Raw genomic sequence first — 15,228 nt, 5'->3', positions numbered from 1 at the left:
GATTATTTAAAAACCCTGTTATTGAAATACATTGACAGTAGCCTCAAGTATTGAGCTCTTGATGTTTTCCTAGTTTTTCATGCTCTCTTCTTGGACACTTCCTTCTCCATTATCATTTGTAAATAACTTCATGTAAAACCAAGAGAACTTACAGTCTTTGCTTTCTGCTTTTCACACAACTCAGTTTCTTTTAAAAAGAAGGTTCATCTTGCAGAACAAGTGTGTTAGAATTAGCACATTTCAGGCATTATTTCTTCTTTGCATTTTCTGCAAATATTGAAAAGTGGTGTGCTTTATTTATGATTCTCTAGTCTTACTTAGGAAGCAATTTCTTTTCACATTTGTGTAGTATGAGACAGGAATTAAGGATACAAATCCTTGGCTGAACTGCTGGCCTTGGCATGAGCTGGAACAGACCCCAAGCTGGCTTTAACCTATGCCAGAAGATTGACAGTAGAATTCATTACTTCTCTGTAGCTTGCAGCAGCTGGCACAAAAGCAGCTCTGCCAGCTTTACAAAAGCAAGGAGCCAGCTTACAATAGTCATTCTTCACATTCTGCACAACTGTAGTCAGGCACCGGTGACTTCGTGCTGTTCAAGGGGAAATAGAAGTTGGTCTGTAGTCTCTTTCTTAAACACAGCACTCCTGTGTATTTAAATTTGCTGCTGGATTTTGGTTTGTGGGATTTTTTGAATTAAAACTTCTTGCTTTTCCTGCTGAATACTTCCTTATGTTTTCCTGCAGGTCATTTCAGACTTCCTAGTTTGTTACTGCAGTCGTTTCAGTGTCATTTTTCACATGCTCCTTCTTTATCTGAACATCAGTCTCTCTGCTGACAAAAGCAATGCAGAGCAGCAGATGCCAGGTTACACAGCTTTTACTGTAAAAAACAGTCACTTTCCTTCCTAGCTACTTAAATTTTTCAGTGAAATCTCTGTTACACAACAGAGATGGTAAGCAAAAAACTACTCATTGCTGAGTATAGTAAGTGTGTATGGCCAGAATCCTTAGCATGCATAGTTAAATGTTTGTGATGTCTGACTACAATTACTTGACCTTTCAAAGATTTTTGGGATGATTTCAAAAAAACCCAGAATTTGTCCATCTTACTCTCTTGTGCAATCATTTTTTCTTGAAAGGGATTCCTCTATGAACCAGTAGACGCCTGTTTTTTTTTAAAGTAACAATCCAGTGTTTTGTAATCCATGCTGAATTCTTTTGGATGAACTGTTTTATAATTAATGGTATTGCATGAGGGTTTCTAGAGTGTCCCAGCTAGAGAGTTGCTGACTGAGACATTTATTGCACAAAGATTTATTTGAAATCATAACCACCACTCCAAAATTCTGCTGTCTATAGTACAGCAAGTTAAATCCAGACAACTTGCAGAGGAGGAATATGTAAGGAAAGAGGTAGAGGATGAGAGAACAGTAAAAGCATTACGGTTGGCTTCAGCTGTTGTTTGACCTGTCCAGCCATGTAGTGGTGTTCAGGTCTGCCTGTGGTGCTTATAGAAGAACCCAGACACTTCATGCTTGCAAAGCAGGTAGTCAGACCCCAAATTCTAAAACAGAAAAACTGTACACAGTATCCTCTTCTCTCATCGTGTCTGGGTTTAAAGCATAGGAGCAACCTACCCAGCACATGCACAGGCAGATTTTCTGTCCTCTCCTAGAATGTGCAGCTAGAGAAGACTGTTTCAAGAACAAATCTTGCAGTTTGCTCCAGCCTACCATTTCTACTAGAGAACAGAGGGGAACTCCCCCATTTGTATGTACATAGGTAACATGTATAGTATGGAAAAAGTCTTCATGCAAGTTCATCTGCTGTGTAGCATGCACTTATAAGGCAGACTTGAAGGCAGGAAAACAGGCTGTGAAATTCAAGAAAATACTATAGTTGGAAAAACCCTGTTGAATAATCGGTAGCTCCTTGGCTGAGGGAAGGAGCTGGTGAAAACGAGCTGTAGAGCCAAAGTGACATTCAAACTCTGCCCTATTCCACTGTAGAATAAGAGTTGTGAGATCTATTGAGGGGCTTAATTCAACTCTGTGGGTTGCTGTTAAAATATTCTTGTGAAGGAAAAAGAGGATTTGCTGCTGGTTTCTTGGAAGAAAAAAACAATGAGATGCTGACTTAAAGTTAGCATAGTTCCTAAATTTCAGGGACCAGGAGCATGGAAAGGCTGAAAAGGCTTCTCTACAAGCAAAGACACAAACTCTGCCCTGGACAGTTGAAGTGATAGGCTGAAATTGGAATCTCCAGCACTGTGAAAACATGGCAGCATAGCCATCAATGTTTTTAAAGAGACAGAGGAGAGGACAACTTCTTCATGTTCTTGTCAGGAAGGTGAAAACCTGTTATTTCCTCCTCATCCTGCCAAAAGGGAATCCCTCTTTTTCTCTCTCTTTTGACGGAAGTGAGCTAGGGCTGATTGTTTCAACATTGCCAAGTAGGGAATTGACCTTCCTGCTTGTTTCTCAAGAGAATAATTTGTTTTCTTTACTTCATTGCTTTTCCTTTTCATTGTAAAGCATTGGTAACCTGTTACCTTAATGGAATATTTATGATACTGTGATTCTTGTGAAAATAAGTATAAAATTTGTGAATATGTTTCCACCATTCAATACAGAGTGTTAAAGGTATTTAGACTCTCTCCATATAAGCTAAATTTGGAGGTTAATACTTGCTATTCAGGGATTCAAAATTAGAGAAGGATCAATTCTTCCTGAAGTGGAGGTTCATGAGATTAACCCAAGCATAATAACAAAAGTATTTCCAATTTACAGTGACTGATTTTTCATCAGTTTTGTATTTGTTTATTTTAGCAGTGTACTGCTTGCTTGCATTAATTTGTCAAATGAGATTTGATGTATTAGTTTTCTGAACTTGAAGTGTTTTTCATTTCATCTCTTGGTACTCCTTGTACCTCTAAAATTATTTACAGTTAGGTTTCATGGGGCTGTGTGTCAGTATGCTGTCATTAAAGTAGGTTTACCACATTGGCTTTTTCCCTGTGACCATACAGTATTGTATTAGTGATATAAGTTTCATATTTTGACTTCTCTGCATTTTTGGGGAACCATGCACAGCTTTTACTGGTACTAAATATGCCACTGATACCTTTTCAGTTTTTCAAACTTAAAGCATTAATCTGCAGTAGCCAACTCACTGTCTTATTAATCAGAACTTTTCCCTTGTGAAATTTCATATTCACAATAAGTTTTCTGGCTAGTGTTAACTCAGGCTGTTTTGTTTCTTTAACTAAGTCATACAGTGGCCTTACATGATTGTGGTTTACATTTTTTTCATATGTCAGCTCTATAATATTTAAAGAATTGTAAACCTTGAGCTTTTGGGCAATTTGTGAAGCTGCCTGGCCTCACAAAGTAAGTAAATTCCCATGTGTATAAAGAGCTATTGCTGTGATGCACTTGAATTATAACATCTTTACTTGCTGCTGGATTTTTGTTCTTTTTTTCATTATGTCTTATGAGATGGGGAAAGTATTTGCATTCTTGAAATTCAGTATCACTTTATTTCTGTATTCTTTGCAGCAAATTCTGCCAAATGCAAGAAACTGACATTTGCTGCTTTCACATTTTCCTTTTGTTTTATTGTACTTTGTTTTATAACTAAAAGATGCAGAATGTTCTGTACTTCAGTTAATCTTTATATCATTTTTGTGATCCTGAATCCTTTTACCACATCACTCTTAAAGCTCAGTCCACTAAATTGTTGAAGTAGTTGCCTTATCTGCTTAATGGGTTTTGCCTTCAATTGATATATTTTTCCATTACTGCCATTAAACAACTTTTACTGTGCTTTTTCTCCTTTGTGCAATTGCCTCATTCTCAGGAGGCTTAAACAAGGACAGCCTTTGTGCTTTTATGGTGACATACTTGTACTCTTACTTTGCTTCTCTCTCTATTAACTGTTTTGTATATTTTCTAGGATAGAAATGAACACACCAGTGAGTTTTTCTGGACATCTACTATTGTGTCAAATAATTTAGGTGACAAGTGTTGTTCCTGCTATCTTCACCTAGGTGTTACTTTTTTTCTTGCAGGATGTTTAAACTGCCTGAAATACGTTTGTCATAAAAGGGGGATTGTGAGTTCAGTTTTTATTTTCCCCATTTTACACTTGACTTTTCAACAGTTCTTAGATTTCTTAGGCCATGAAAGAGAGGAGACCTTGGATTGTTGCAGCTTGTCTTAATATAGTCATTGTTTGAGGATGAACTATGGTTGAAATATGACAAGGAAAAGGAACAGCTCCATAGTTGTCTCATTAATTGGCTGTGCCTTTATGTGCTCTGTGACTGTAGGTGTAGTTAGGAGATGGTGATCATGTCCAAGATGCTTTCCTGCTATGCTGGCAACTTTTCTTCCTGTACTTTTTCAGTTGGTTCCTAGCAAGGCTTTTGTCCAAATGGTTGATAAGAGAGCATTTCTTGTCCTAATTCTCTTTTTTTTTTTTTTTTTCAAAAAAAGCACATTTTTCATGGAAATGTTGCTTGAGATAGGGATTTGACTTGAAAAGGGTTTGGCCAGGCATCTGGTCTGTACTGATATTGATTAAGTTATGCAGGTATCAGTAGGATGGAGGAGAGGTTAATGAATATCTGTTGAGGCAAATTATGGAGGTCCTTGACCAGGAAAAGAAGTGTAACCAAGAGTGGGAGGAGAAGCTAGCAGGTTTTAAATACTTCTGTAAACTGTAGTATTTTTTTTCTTTTTCATATAAAAATATCAACTTGGACTAGGTTCCCATTCTCTTTCCTTAAAAGAATGTTCAGGGAGAGTATTCCTTCATATTGTTTTGCTTGCTGTTGGTAAGAGTTTGTTATAGAGGAAGTATTATGGCAAGTCTTGAGGGTTTTTAATATTTGATTGTTTCTAAGATCTCTGCTGTTTTGCACATTGAATTTTCTAATTTAGTCATGTATCTGGACTAATCAAATTCACTGGTTTAGGTTTTTTTAGAATGTCAGAATTCTAGTGACAAAGTTAAACATAAATACTGTGCATTATTTCAATACATTGTATTTGCTTTCTGCCATACAATTTTCCTTTCATACCTAATTCAAGACAGCATTTCCCTACTTCGATGTTCACCAAATCATAACCACACGAAGAGGTTATTCACCACTTAGGAATGAAAGTCCATCTGTTAGTTATTATCTTTGCAATACTGCAGCACTTCAGAATGAGTGCTTGGGAGAGACTTTAAATGCTGTACCCAGCCTTTGCCCCCTTCTAGACATATGCAGATACCTAGGAAATGCTACCCTCTTTAGTCTGGTGAAAAAAATCCTTTTTTCTTCCCATACGTTAGTGTAAGCTTGGTTGTGGATTTTTAGGACTAGGCCCAAAATAGTGTGATTTATTGTATCTGAGTTATGCCAAGTAAATACCTAGATGTTTCCACTCAGTTCTAGGAAGAAGAGTCATCTTTGTGTAAAATATGTGCAAGCAGTTTAGCTGATCACTCTCACAGGGAAATCATGAATGTCATTGCACAAATCCACATTTTGGTAATATTTACAATTATTTAGATGTCTAAAACTTGTTTGTTCTCTTTTCAGTGTATAGAAGACCAAACTAAAGAAATAACATGGCTACAATTTATCTTTTATTCCAGATTGCAGATTTTTTTATTATTATTATTATTAAATAATAAAAAATTCCTGTAGATGACATTCAGGAAAACCTGATCAGCAGGGAATTTCCTGCTGTCTGAATTCATGGAGACAAGTTACGCCACTGCTATTATAGCCACAGGCTCCATTTGAGGGGAACTTGTTGTGATGCAGTGACCTAATGTGGCATTCCTGCCTGTGGGAGACAGATTAGGAGACTGAATTGTTGAATTCCTGGAAGGTGGTGGAATAACTATAGATAGTGAAATGAGCCTTTGCAGAAACTCACAGATGCTATCAGAAGTGCAGAGACACGTTAATTTCAGTATTTTGTGAAAGGTAACAACTGTTCGTAGAGCAGATATAGCAGCTTGTATGGGAACTGATGTGGGATTGCTGAATCTTGCTAAATTTTCTCAATTGTCACAATTTTTGTAGGCTTTTAAACAGCCTGCTAGCAGGCAAATTCTACTTCATTTTGGTTCTTCAAAAAGCAGTTATTGTTATTTCATTCCAGCTAAAATCAAAAGCGGTTGTCTAAGATCATCTCTTTGTGGTCCTTATAAATGGAGACATTTCTTATTAACAAAAAATCCAGGCCTATTTATTGCTTTGCGACATGGGCATAAAGCTTTGCTCGGGGCAAGAAAATAATCAGCGAAGTGTATTATTAGATAGTGGGTGTTGTTCAGGGAGGCTGAGGGAACATAAGGAAGGGAAAGAGAAAATATGTGGAAAGTAAATACCAGGAAGGAAAGAAGATGGAGAGGGAACATGCAAAGAGAAGTCCTGCTGAATACAGGGATCAGGAAGCCATAGTGCAGACAATTTGCATGAATGGGAGAAAAGAGAAAGCAGAGTGAGAGTTTAAAAGAAACATGTGAAGATGGGTGTTAAGGCAATGGTTTTGTTGGCATGGTCAGTTAGTTTGGAGCCAGCCTTATCTCAAATCCGTCCTGGCATGAAGGGCTGAAGGAGCTCATTTAGGATGACATCCTCAGTTAAGTTGGTTCCTGCAGGTGGTCCTGGAGTATGGAAGAGTATGAAAGGATAGATTTACACTGGTTGTTCTTCATTTTACTGAGTTGTCAGTTGAAGTGCACAGTGAAGGATGGGTTTGAAGAAGGTTACAGCTCCTTATGGGTTCTTCTCATGCAGGCTATGCAATCCCAATGGTACAAAACTAGTGGGTAAAAATGGTGATAAAAGGATATCTGGTAATATCTGATTGTGATGTTCTCCTTCTTCTATCTCCTGCTTATGGTGAGACCAATTTGCCGCACATATGTGGAAGGGTCTACTATGCCAGTGTTGCTCTACATCCTCAGCTCATCCTGATGAATAATGACTACAGGAAATTTGTAAAAAGATTTGTAAAAGAGGCTATTTATTAGCCTTTTCTCTTTTATTTTTTATTTTATTTTTCTCTAAACAGGTCTAGCCTTTTCATAAGTAAAAATTAGAAGTGTGTATGTGGGTAGGCTTCTGGTTAAACCCTACAGGGCAGTCTTCTTTTGCCCACAGGTCTCTGTTGTTCACCCTCTGACCCTCTGATGTATGACTTTGTTCTAGTTCTGGGATGAAATTGGGAAGGTTTTTATCATGACCTTACCTTTCTGAAGTAGCCTGGAAAATCAATCTTGTTCAGGAACCATTCTTTAGTAGACTTCGGAATTGATGTGACGAGTAATAGTTTTGAGATCTTCCAAGAATGCACAGTCAAGGAAGAGTCTGACAGGTGGATTAGCAGAAAGCCTCAACTTGCACTTGTGTATGAAGTAGAAAATGTGGTAGACTTAGGTCTTTTGGATAATATATATAGTAACAGACAAGTTTAAATAAGAGAAGCTTTAAGCTCCTTTGCTACATTCTTCCTGAAGTTTACGGCCCACATTACGGACTGAAAATTTAGATGTTTTTCCTGTCACTGTCAACCAATAAAATTTACTTCAACAAAAAAAGATAAAGCTCTGACTCAGTGATCTAACACTTCAGTAATTTACTATCATAAAATAGTTTTAAGTACAAATGTTTTATCTTATGCCAAGCTGGACGCTAAAGATGTTTTGTCTAAAATATGAGATAATGGAAAGTGTATTGTGGCATGTGAATTACTTTAGCCTCTTGGTGGTAAATGTTTGCTTAACCAGAAAGGAATGTGTTGAGGTCCTTGCCAAAGGAAAGGTATTGCCATACTTTGCATTTAGATTACTGTAAATAAAGCAGTAAATATGTTTCTGCTCATGTGTGTTAATCCACAATTTATGAATGCATTCAATAAGACATGTAATGTACTGTTATCCCTTTTCAAGTGTTTCAGTAAAAAGAGGTCGTAATTACTTTGGCTTGAGAGAAACATGAAACCAAATATTTTCATGATGATTTGAAGTTGAATATGAAAGAATTTTTGCTCAAACTAAGTTTCCCTTAAATCCCAGGAACTCAATTCCTGGTTTACCTCCAATATTCTTCTTATGTGCTGACTCCCAGTGTACTGCTTTTAATCACACATTATTGTAAATCATGAAGTATATAATGTCCTTCACCTATCCCATGTTGGTTTTGGCAAAAGAAAACACAACTGTATAATATGTTAATGATCAGAGGAGGTCAAGCAGCTATGGGAAATACCCCACATACTGCCTGTAGTATATTTTTGAATATTTTTGTTTTGAACTTCATTTGCCCTTAGCTGATACATTAGCTTACTGATAATTTAATAATGCTGGATACAGAAAGTTGCATAACTCAGATTGTAGCGTAATAATATCAGAGCATCCTTTGGATGCCTCAGTTATGGTAAGTGAAGGCAACAAGGTCCCTCTTTCAGAAACCTTTGAAATACTTCCTTTCCACAAAATCCCATGTCCAGGTTTATAGTTAAAGAGCTGGGAGAGAACATTACAGTTTGAGAGAGTAATTGTGGAGAGGATGCTCAGTTTACTTTTCATTACTGTGGTATCATTTGTTATGTACCTGCTTTCACTCTCTGGGCTGAAGAGGAGCCCTTTTCTGGGAAGGGACTGCACATCCAGTCCTGTGCCTCTGGAGCACACACACACGTGGGGATTTGTGCAGGGAGCTTCTCACTGATGATGCTGTGAGCAGAGATTTGCTCTGGCATAGCAGCTATTGTACCATCTTTTAGAAATTATTGCTGTAATGCTCCTGTATCAGAACAAGGATATCTCTCCTACAAAAACAGAGCTCTAAGTGCTCCAGCATACCTGTGCTTTAGTAGTTGTTCAGATAAGCTTTTTATTTCATCTTCCTAGGGCTTCACTGGTAATTCATAAGCAAATGTGATAAATAAGGTACACTACTAATCGAGTAAATTAATCCTGTAGTGTTAAAGCCCATAACTAAAATATTAAATGTTGTTTTCAATTTAGAATCAGATTTTGATAAAGGTATCAAATTTGATAACCCTATGTCCTTATCTGATTTGCTAAAGATATTCATTAAGACATAATAAAACATATCAACCCTTAGGGAAATTTGACTTTCATTCTCCTTTTGTTCTTTATGCTTAGGTATTAGGAAGGTTTAAAAAATTGTGTAGTTGGAGAATAAGATTGGATATATAATTTCAGTTGTAAGGTAGTTCTTCTGGACATGGTATCACCTGAAAATCATGTGAAATGCCAGAAAGCCTTTTACTTTTTTTTTTTTTTCCCCACACAGCAAATGTACATTTATGTCCCTGCTAATATTAAAATCCAAAGTAAACTTCCTGTTATTTTTAAGGTACAATGAACTGGATGCCAGCAAAAGCCTTCTAGATAATCTGAAAGGCAAAGTAATAATTGAGTATCCAACATTATTTGTGGTCTTGAAAACACTGAAGAATGACATGGTGGTCCTTGGCCAAGGTGAGCATATATTTATTTCCTGTTATGTTATACTTGGATATTTTAGTTATATAAACAGTAGTTAAGGATATTGCCAGGAATGAGCAATATGTTTTATATTTCCTTCTGAAGCTTAAAGATTGCTATAGAAAAAGCTGTTATGAATGCTCTTGTCTTAAAATTGCTGCCTGATGGCATACATCCATGAGCTGTATTGGATATGTTTTTTCTTACTTTGTTTACTGGTGCTATACTGGGGTTTTTATATATTTTTAGCCACTAAGGTGAAACAACTATTCAGACTCTTGCTAATTTTTTTTATGTAGCAAATTTTGACAGAGTTGATTATTTCTGAAAAGTCAGGCTGTCTGGCGAAGATGAATTTTAAGTAAACCTAATAATCATGCAAAGGAATCATTCTCCATTATTTTCTAGCATAGCTTCTAACATTGAACATATAATTCTGAGTTGTGAGATAGTTATTAGAAATCATAATGGGAAAGTCACTTTTTGGGTGGCTTAAAAGCACGGTATTATATTTTAAAAATTACTTTGCCGAGGGAGAACTTTGATCATGGAGTTAATTTGGAAGAGAATCCACATCTAGCAGGAATTTGCTTTTAGTTTTTAAGTTAATTTCCATTTTTCTCGTCAGTATAAAGGTTTCATGTCCCAGCATCTGTTTCTGAAGCTACAAGATATTTCAGCTGTTGAAATAGGGAATCAGTTCTCATCTCCTGGTCCCCCACCTAGTCACTATAGTTATCATATCCCATAATTTTCAGTGATGGGCCAGTCTCTAATTCTTACAGATTTTTGCAGAAAATCTTTGAGATATATTTGCAGTTACTCTTTCGTTGCAGCAGCTCAGTCATGGCTCTATATGTGTATAATTTGAATGATGAAATACAGGACTGAGAATATTGTCAGTGCTACTGAACCTCCATGGAGCTTGGCTGTTCTGGCTAGATTACACTGAGAGCAATCTGCACCCAAAGATGTGGCATGCAAAAATTCCTTGTGCTATGCACTGCAGGGGCTTCTGAGGGGATAAGGCAGGGGTCAGGTCTCAGTAACTGGGCCCTGTGTTACTCACGCTGGGAGTGCACGTACAGACACTGCAGTACATGAAGCTGGCTGCTTTTGAGTTTATCCATTATTTCTTTGGGAAATAATAATGGATTTCTTTCTTTATCCATTATTTCAAGGTCTAGGAGCCTTGCTTTTCAGTACTCAGCTGTACCTCTATGATTTAGAGGTCAGGAGGGAATTACAATTGATTGACTCATGTACTTAATCTGTATAGGGTTGTCATTATCTCCTAAGTTAATAGGGAGGTTGTCCTTTTACGGGTATAGATTCAAGTGTTGATTGAACAACGGTATTTTGAGGTCATGCTGCTGCAGCAACTACCTGACTCTGTAAAAGGCAGAAGAGGAGGGGAAGAGAGAGCCAGTAATAGCTGGGAAGTGCCAGCAGCTCTGCCACAGGGCAGTGCAAGTGTCTGTCTTGAGGACAGTAACCTTCCTCTGCTGCAGGAATCATTTGATGAGTAATCATCCCTGCAGGGGTTCTGAGAACACTACTGGCCATTTCCAGTTTTGAGAACCTTTGATTTTTGTTGTTGTTTTAACTGTTTCTATAGATTCCATAAAAATGAATTTAATAGCCCCCAGTTAAGGTGTCTTGGGTATGACATAGCAAAAGTTACAGCTAATGGCAAAAATACCATGATTTTCACAACTTTTATCATAACATATGGTCATCTTCTTGGTTAAGATATTAATAATCAACTTCAGCCTTGAGTTAGATTGGGAAACTGTGTTCTTGGTATTTTTTCTGTTCAGAGTAGAAGCATGTGACAGTAATTGCAGATTCTTTGAGGAAAAGCATGTTCACAACATGAATATAAAAGTTGGAGGATTTTTTTGTTGCTATTACTCTTCCTGAAGACAAAATACCATTTTAGTTAGTGTGTCACGGTCATTGTGCTTTTCTTTTGTATGTCATCTTTACAGAATATAGGAGGGAAAAAACAGTTTTCAGTTTGATTTTGCAGTTGCATTCACAGATAATTGCTAAGAGTGCAAATATTATGTTAACCTCCAGACTGTCCAGGGAGAAGTCTGTTGTAATCAGAGAAGTATTTTAGCTCCTTCCCATCTCCCAAGAAGTGACCTTTCTACTACAGCATCTTCTGTGTCTGTTGCAGTTCAGTTTCTTTGCCATGTATGGCTTTCTGTATCAGTGGCCCTCTCCTCCCAGGCCATCCATCCTGCTGATCCTACTGCCACCAGTGCTGCCTTTCCTCCCTGCCTCCCTGTCCAGAGGGACACTTGTCCTGCTGGGAGCCTGGCGCTGACCTCCCTTTGCATTCCAGGCAAACAGCTGCCACACTCATAAGTGGACATGTGGCAGGGTGTCTGCTGAGCATGGGGACTCAGGCAGCCATAACCCTGCTGACCCTGTTTGCCAGGGACCCAGGCTAGAACAAGTAAAGTCTTGGGGGAATTTAATTGCTAAAATACTGTTTCCTTCCTGAGCAATCTCAGATCTGCCCCCTGCCCCAGGCAGAACAGAATCAAGTTTTCATGGCCACAGCAACAGGCACATGGTGGAGAAACATCACCATTCTCCCTGAGATTCAAGTAGTAACCCCCAATGATTGGGGGATAGCTAGAGCTGGACACCTTCAAAGAGAAGCTGCTAGGATTTAATGAGTATAAAGCCTATTTCTCCTATTCTTCTTTTCAGAAATGGCTGAAGTATTTTGGCTGAAACTTTCAACTACATAAGGAAAATAAAGATTGAGGAAGGAAACTGCCACTGAAATACTCAGAGTTTAAATTTTACATTAGAAGTAAACCGCAGACAGTTTACTTATGGTGACACGGATTGGGCAATCTTAATTTATAGGCAATGCTATCAGCACCATACAAGTATACTTTTTTTAAGTGAAGACAATCTGTAATTCCTGTTAAGTATTACTGTAACAGAAGTAAAATCTATCTGTTGAGCATTGCTGAGAGTCGGAAGATTGCCACATTCTTTTATGCGATGTTTTGCTGCTTGACTTGCCTAACAGCAAAAACTACAGGTGCTCTGATTTCAGCATACAAGGTCAGTCATGGCTGAAGATAGCAGGGGATTATGGAAGCTTTCACAGGCCTTACTTTTTGCATTACTCAGTACATATCTGACATATAAATGTTAATTGATTATACACTAGATTTAATATAGACAAAATGTGACCTCTGATGTTTCTGGGTGAAATGCTTCTATTTTCTTGAACAAATTCCTTGGAAACTGTACAGGTGCACACTGTGTCCTGTGTATTATCCATGTTTGCCAGCTGTAGAACTTATCTTGACCAGACAGTAGCTATACTGCATCAGCTCCCTTTTGGTAACATTCTCTTAATGAAACCTCTGATACTAAATGCTCAAAAAAATCTTTAAATTCATAGATCAAATACTGAAAATAACAATGAGAGCAGTGTGAATCATGGGCCTGCTTTGCTGTAGTTTATTTTTGTGCTGCTTGACTGTCACCAACCAAGTGGCATTTGATGACATCAGCGCAAGGTGACCAGGGTCAGGGCTTGTTAAAGAAGGATCTGTGGGGTGTGAGGCTGAAGACCAGTTTTGGAGATGAGAATTTTACTATATGATCTCAGCAGAGCAAATAGCTGTGCCCTAAAGCATAAGTTATTGTGTGCCTTGAACTTCACCAGCCTTAGCTTATGGACTTACATAGCTTATAACTACATTTGGGATGCTGGAACATGTGGAATTTTAATTTTCCATTTCCAGTTTCTCTGTAGTTCCACATCTTAACTGAAATGCTAAGAAAAGTGTAAATTATTTATAATTCATTACAGTTGTGATATATGTCTGTGACATCCCAGAAAACAACATTTAAACCAAGCCAAAAGAATAATTTTAAATCTCAGTAGATCTAGAGTTTTGTGGGGGATAAATACTCTGCTTTCTTACTTGACTGAAAGACCAAGATTTAAAAGGTAAAAGAAATTCTCAACATTGTCTTGCTTTCTCCCTCAACAATGAGGTCCTATCCAGGGCTTTATCCTATGTCGTGAAACTGGTAATGTTTTATGAAATAGCTGTCCTAAAGAAAAAAGTACTTAAGAGGAAAAGAAGATACAAAACTGCTTCTGTTTGATGAGCAAACAACATTGCTGAAACTAATTGCTTGTTTGTTTTTTGTGTTCTATATCCTCAGATGGCAGTGAGCCTACAGAGAACTCAGACAGTGAAAGCTCATCCCTTTCATCTGTGGAAGAAGGGGAAATTCGGGACAGTTCATGACAGTTCTTTGAGAGAACAGGATGGAATGAGCTTTTATTTTTTTTATTATTATTATTTAATTACATTTTTTGATACAACTAAGTTCCTAGAAGTTTGGCTTAACTTCCTTTACTAAAGGTAGCACTCTCAAAGTGCTTGACTATTTTTGGATTTAATAATGGATATTTAGAGATGTAAATAAAAAGATGGGGAATTGTGGTCCCAGAAAAACAAAAATATTCTAATTTAATTGCAGTCTTTAATTGCACCATTGTTTTTCCTTTTTCCCTAACCAGCTCAGTTCCAAATGTTTGGGTTTAAATATCTGATCACATATTTCTATTTATATGTTGATTTGAGTCTTAATGCTTAAATTTACTGGCAAAAAAGTACAGTTATTTCATTAGATCAGTTTCCTTTTAGAGTATTTCAGTGTAACACTGAACTACTGAAAATGGTCCTATGTCACTTTTGATCTTCTCTGGTGACATTTTGGGTGCTTGATGCAATACTTTTTTTTTTTTTTATTTATTCCTTATTTGGTTACATCTTTTTCCATCTGTTAATGGAGAGGTCAGACTGTGTTTTCAGGGTGTCATATTGCAAGTGTGTTTAGTCTTCTCTCCAGGTCTTCTAAATTAGCATGAGTTTTTAAATGCATAGAAATGGATGCATAGACTGGCACTAATGCAGATAACACTGGACTTCTAAAGAATGCCTGTGTTATGCATCTCATACTCCTAGTACCTACTGAAGTTAGTTATTGTAAATACTTACTGGTATATCAGCTAAATTTACCTATGTAAAAACAAATAAATCGTAAAGGAGAAAAAAAATCCTGTACTGTATTGTCTGCTGACAGTTGTTAACTTCTGAAAAGGTTCTTAGATCACAGACCACCTATCCTGTATCCAAGTCCCCTGTGCCTGTGGGGTCTGTTGGAGGATGAGAACAGAAATATCACAGGTGGTGCAAGCCAGGTGAGCCCCTCTCCCCACTGCACCAGTGCATTCTCAGGAATCAGCATCAGCCTTTGCCTTAGTTTTGCAAGGGTCTGGCCAAGCCAGCATTTGTCTTCAGGACATAATCACTCTGAACAGCTCTCTGAGGTTGCTGCTGCCTTAGTTCCCAGACTCTGTCTCCTGCTTGAGACAAGCACCTTTGTGTGTTGGTGGCCTGGGGTGTGTGCTAAATTGCCATGAAGGTGGTATTTCAGTCATAAGTCTTCTTCTGCCAGTGCTGGTGTTGTGGGTAGAAACACAAAACAAAGCAGTGAAGGAACTTCTGGAGGTAACAGGAAGCTGTGGGAGCAGTACAGGAGAGGGTTTGGGCTTCTGGACTCCCAGTCTGGGATTCAGGGCAGCAGGCTGCTGGGTCCTCACCAGTCATGCTGCATGGAGAGGATTTTTGAGATGTTCTAAGTT

At 37.7% G+C, this 15,228-nt stretch overlaps 1 protein-coding gene across 1 annotated transcript in view; it reads left to right on the top strand.

The window, feature by feature from the left end:
- Positions 1-14,814, top strand: part of ZNHIT6 (zinc finger HIT-type containing 6) — a 32,701-nt gene extending 17,887 nt beyond the window's left edge. The window contains exons 9-10 of the mRNA XM_053950555.1: positions 9,394-9,518; positions 13,740-14,814. Of these exons, the coding sequence (XP_053806530.1) occupies positions 9,394-9,518; positions 13,740-13,825 (211 nt within the window). The 3' untranslated portion in view covers positions 13,826-14,814. The remainder of the gene's footprint in view (positions 1-9,393; positions 9,519-13,739) is intronic.
- The last annotated feature ends 414 nt before the right edge of the window (positions 14,815-15,228 follow it).

This window comes from Vidua chalybeata, chromosome 9 (genome assembly GCF_026979565.1).
Source record: "Vidua chalybeata isolate OUT-0048 chromosome 9, bVidCha1 merged haplotype, whole genome shotgun sequence".
Lineage (NCBI taxonomy): Eukaryota > Metazoa > Chordata > Aves > Passeriformes > Viduidae > Vidua > Vidua chalybeata.
This window is presented reverse-complemented; position numbering and strand designations above follow the sequence as displayed.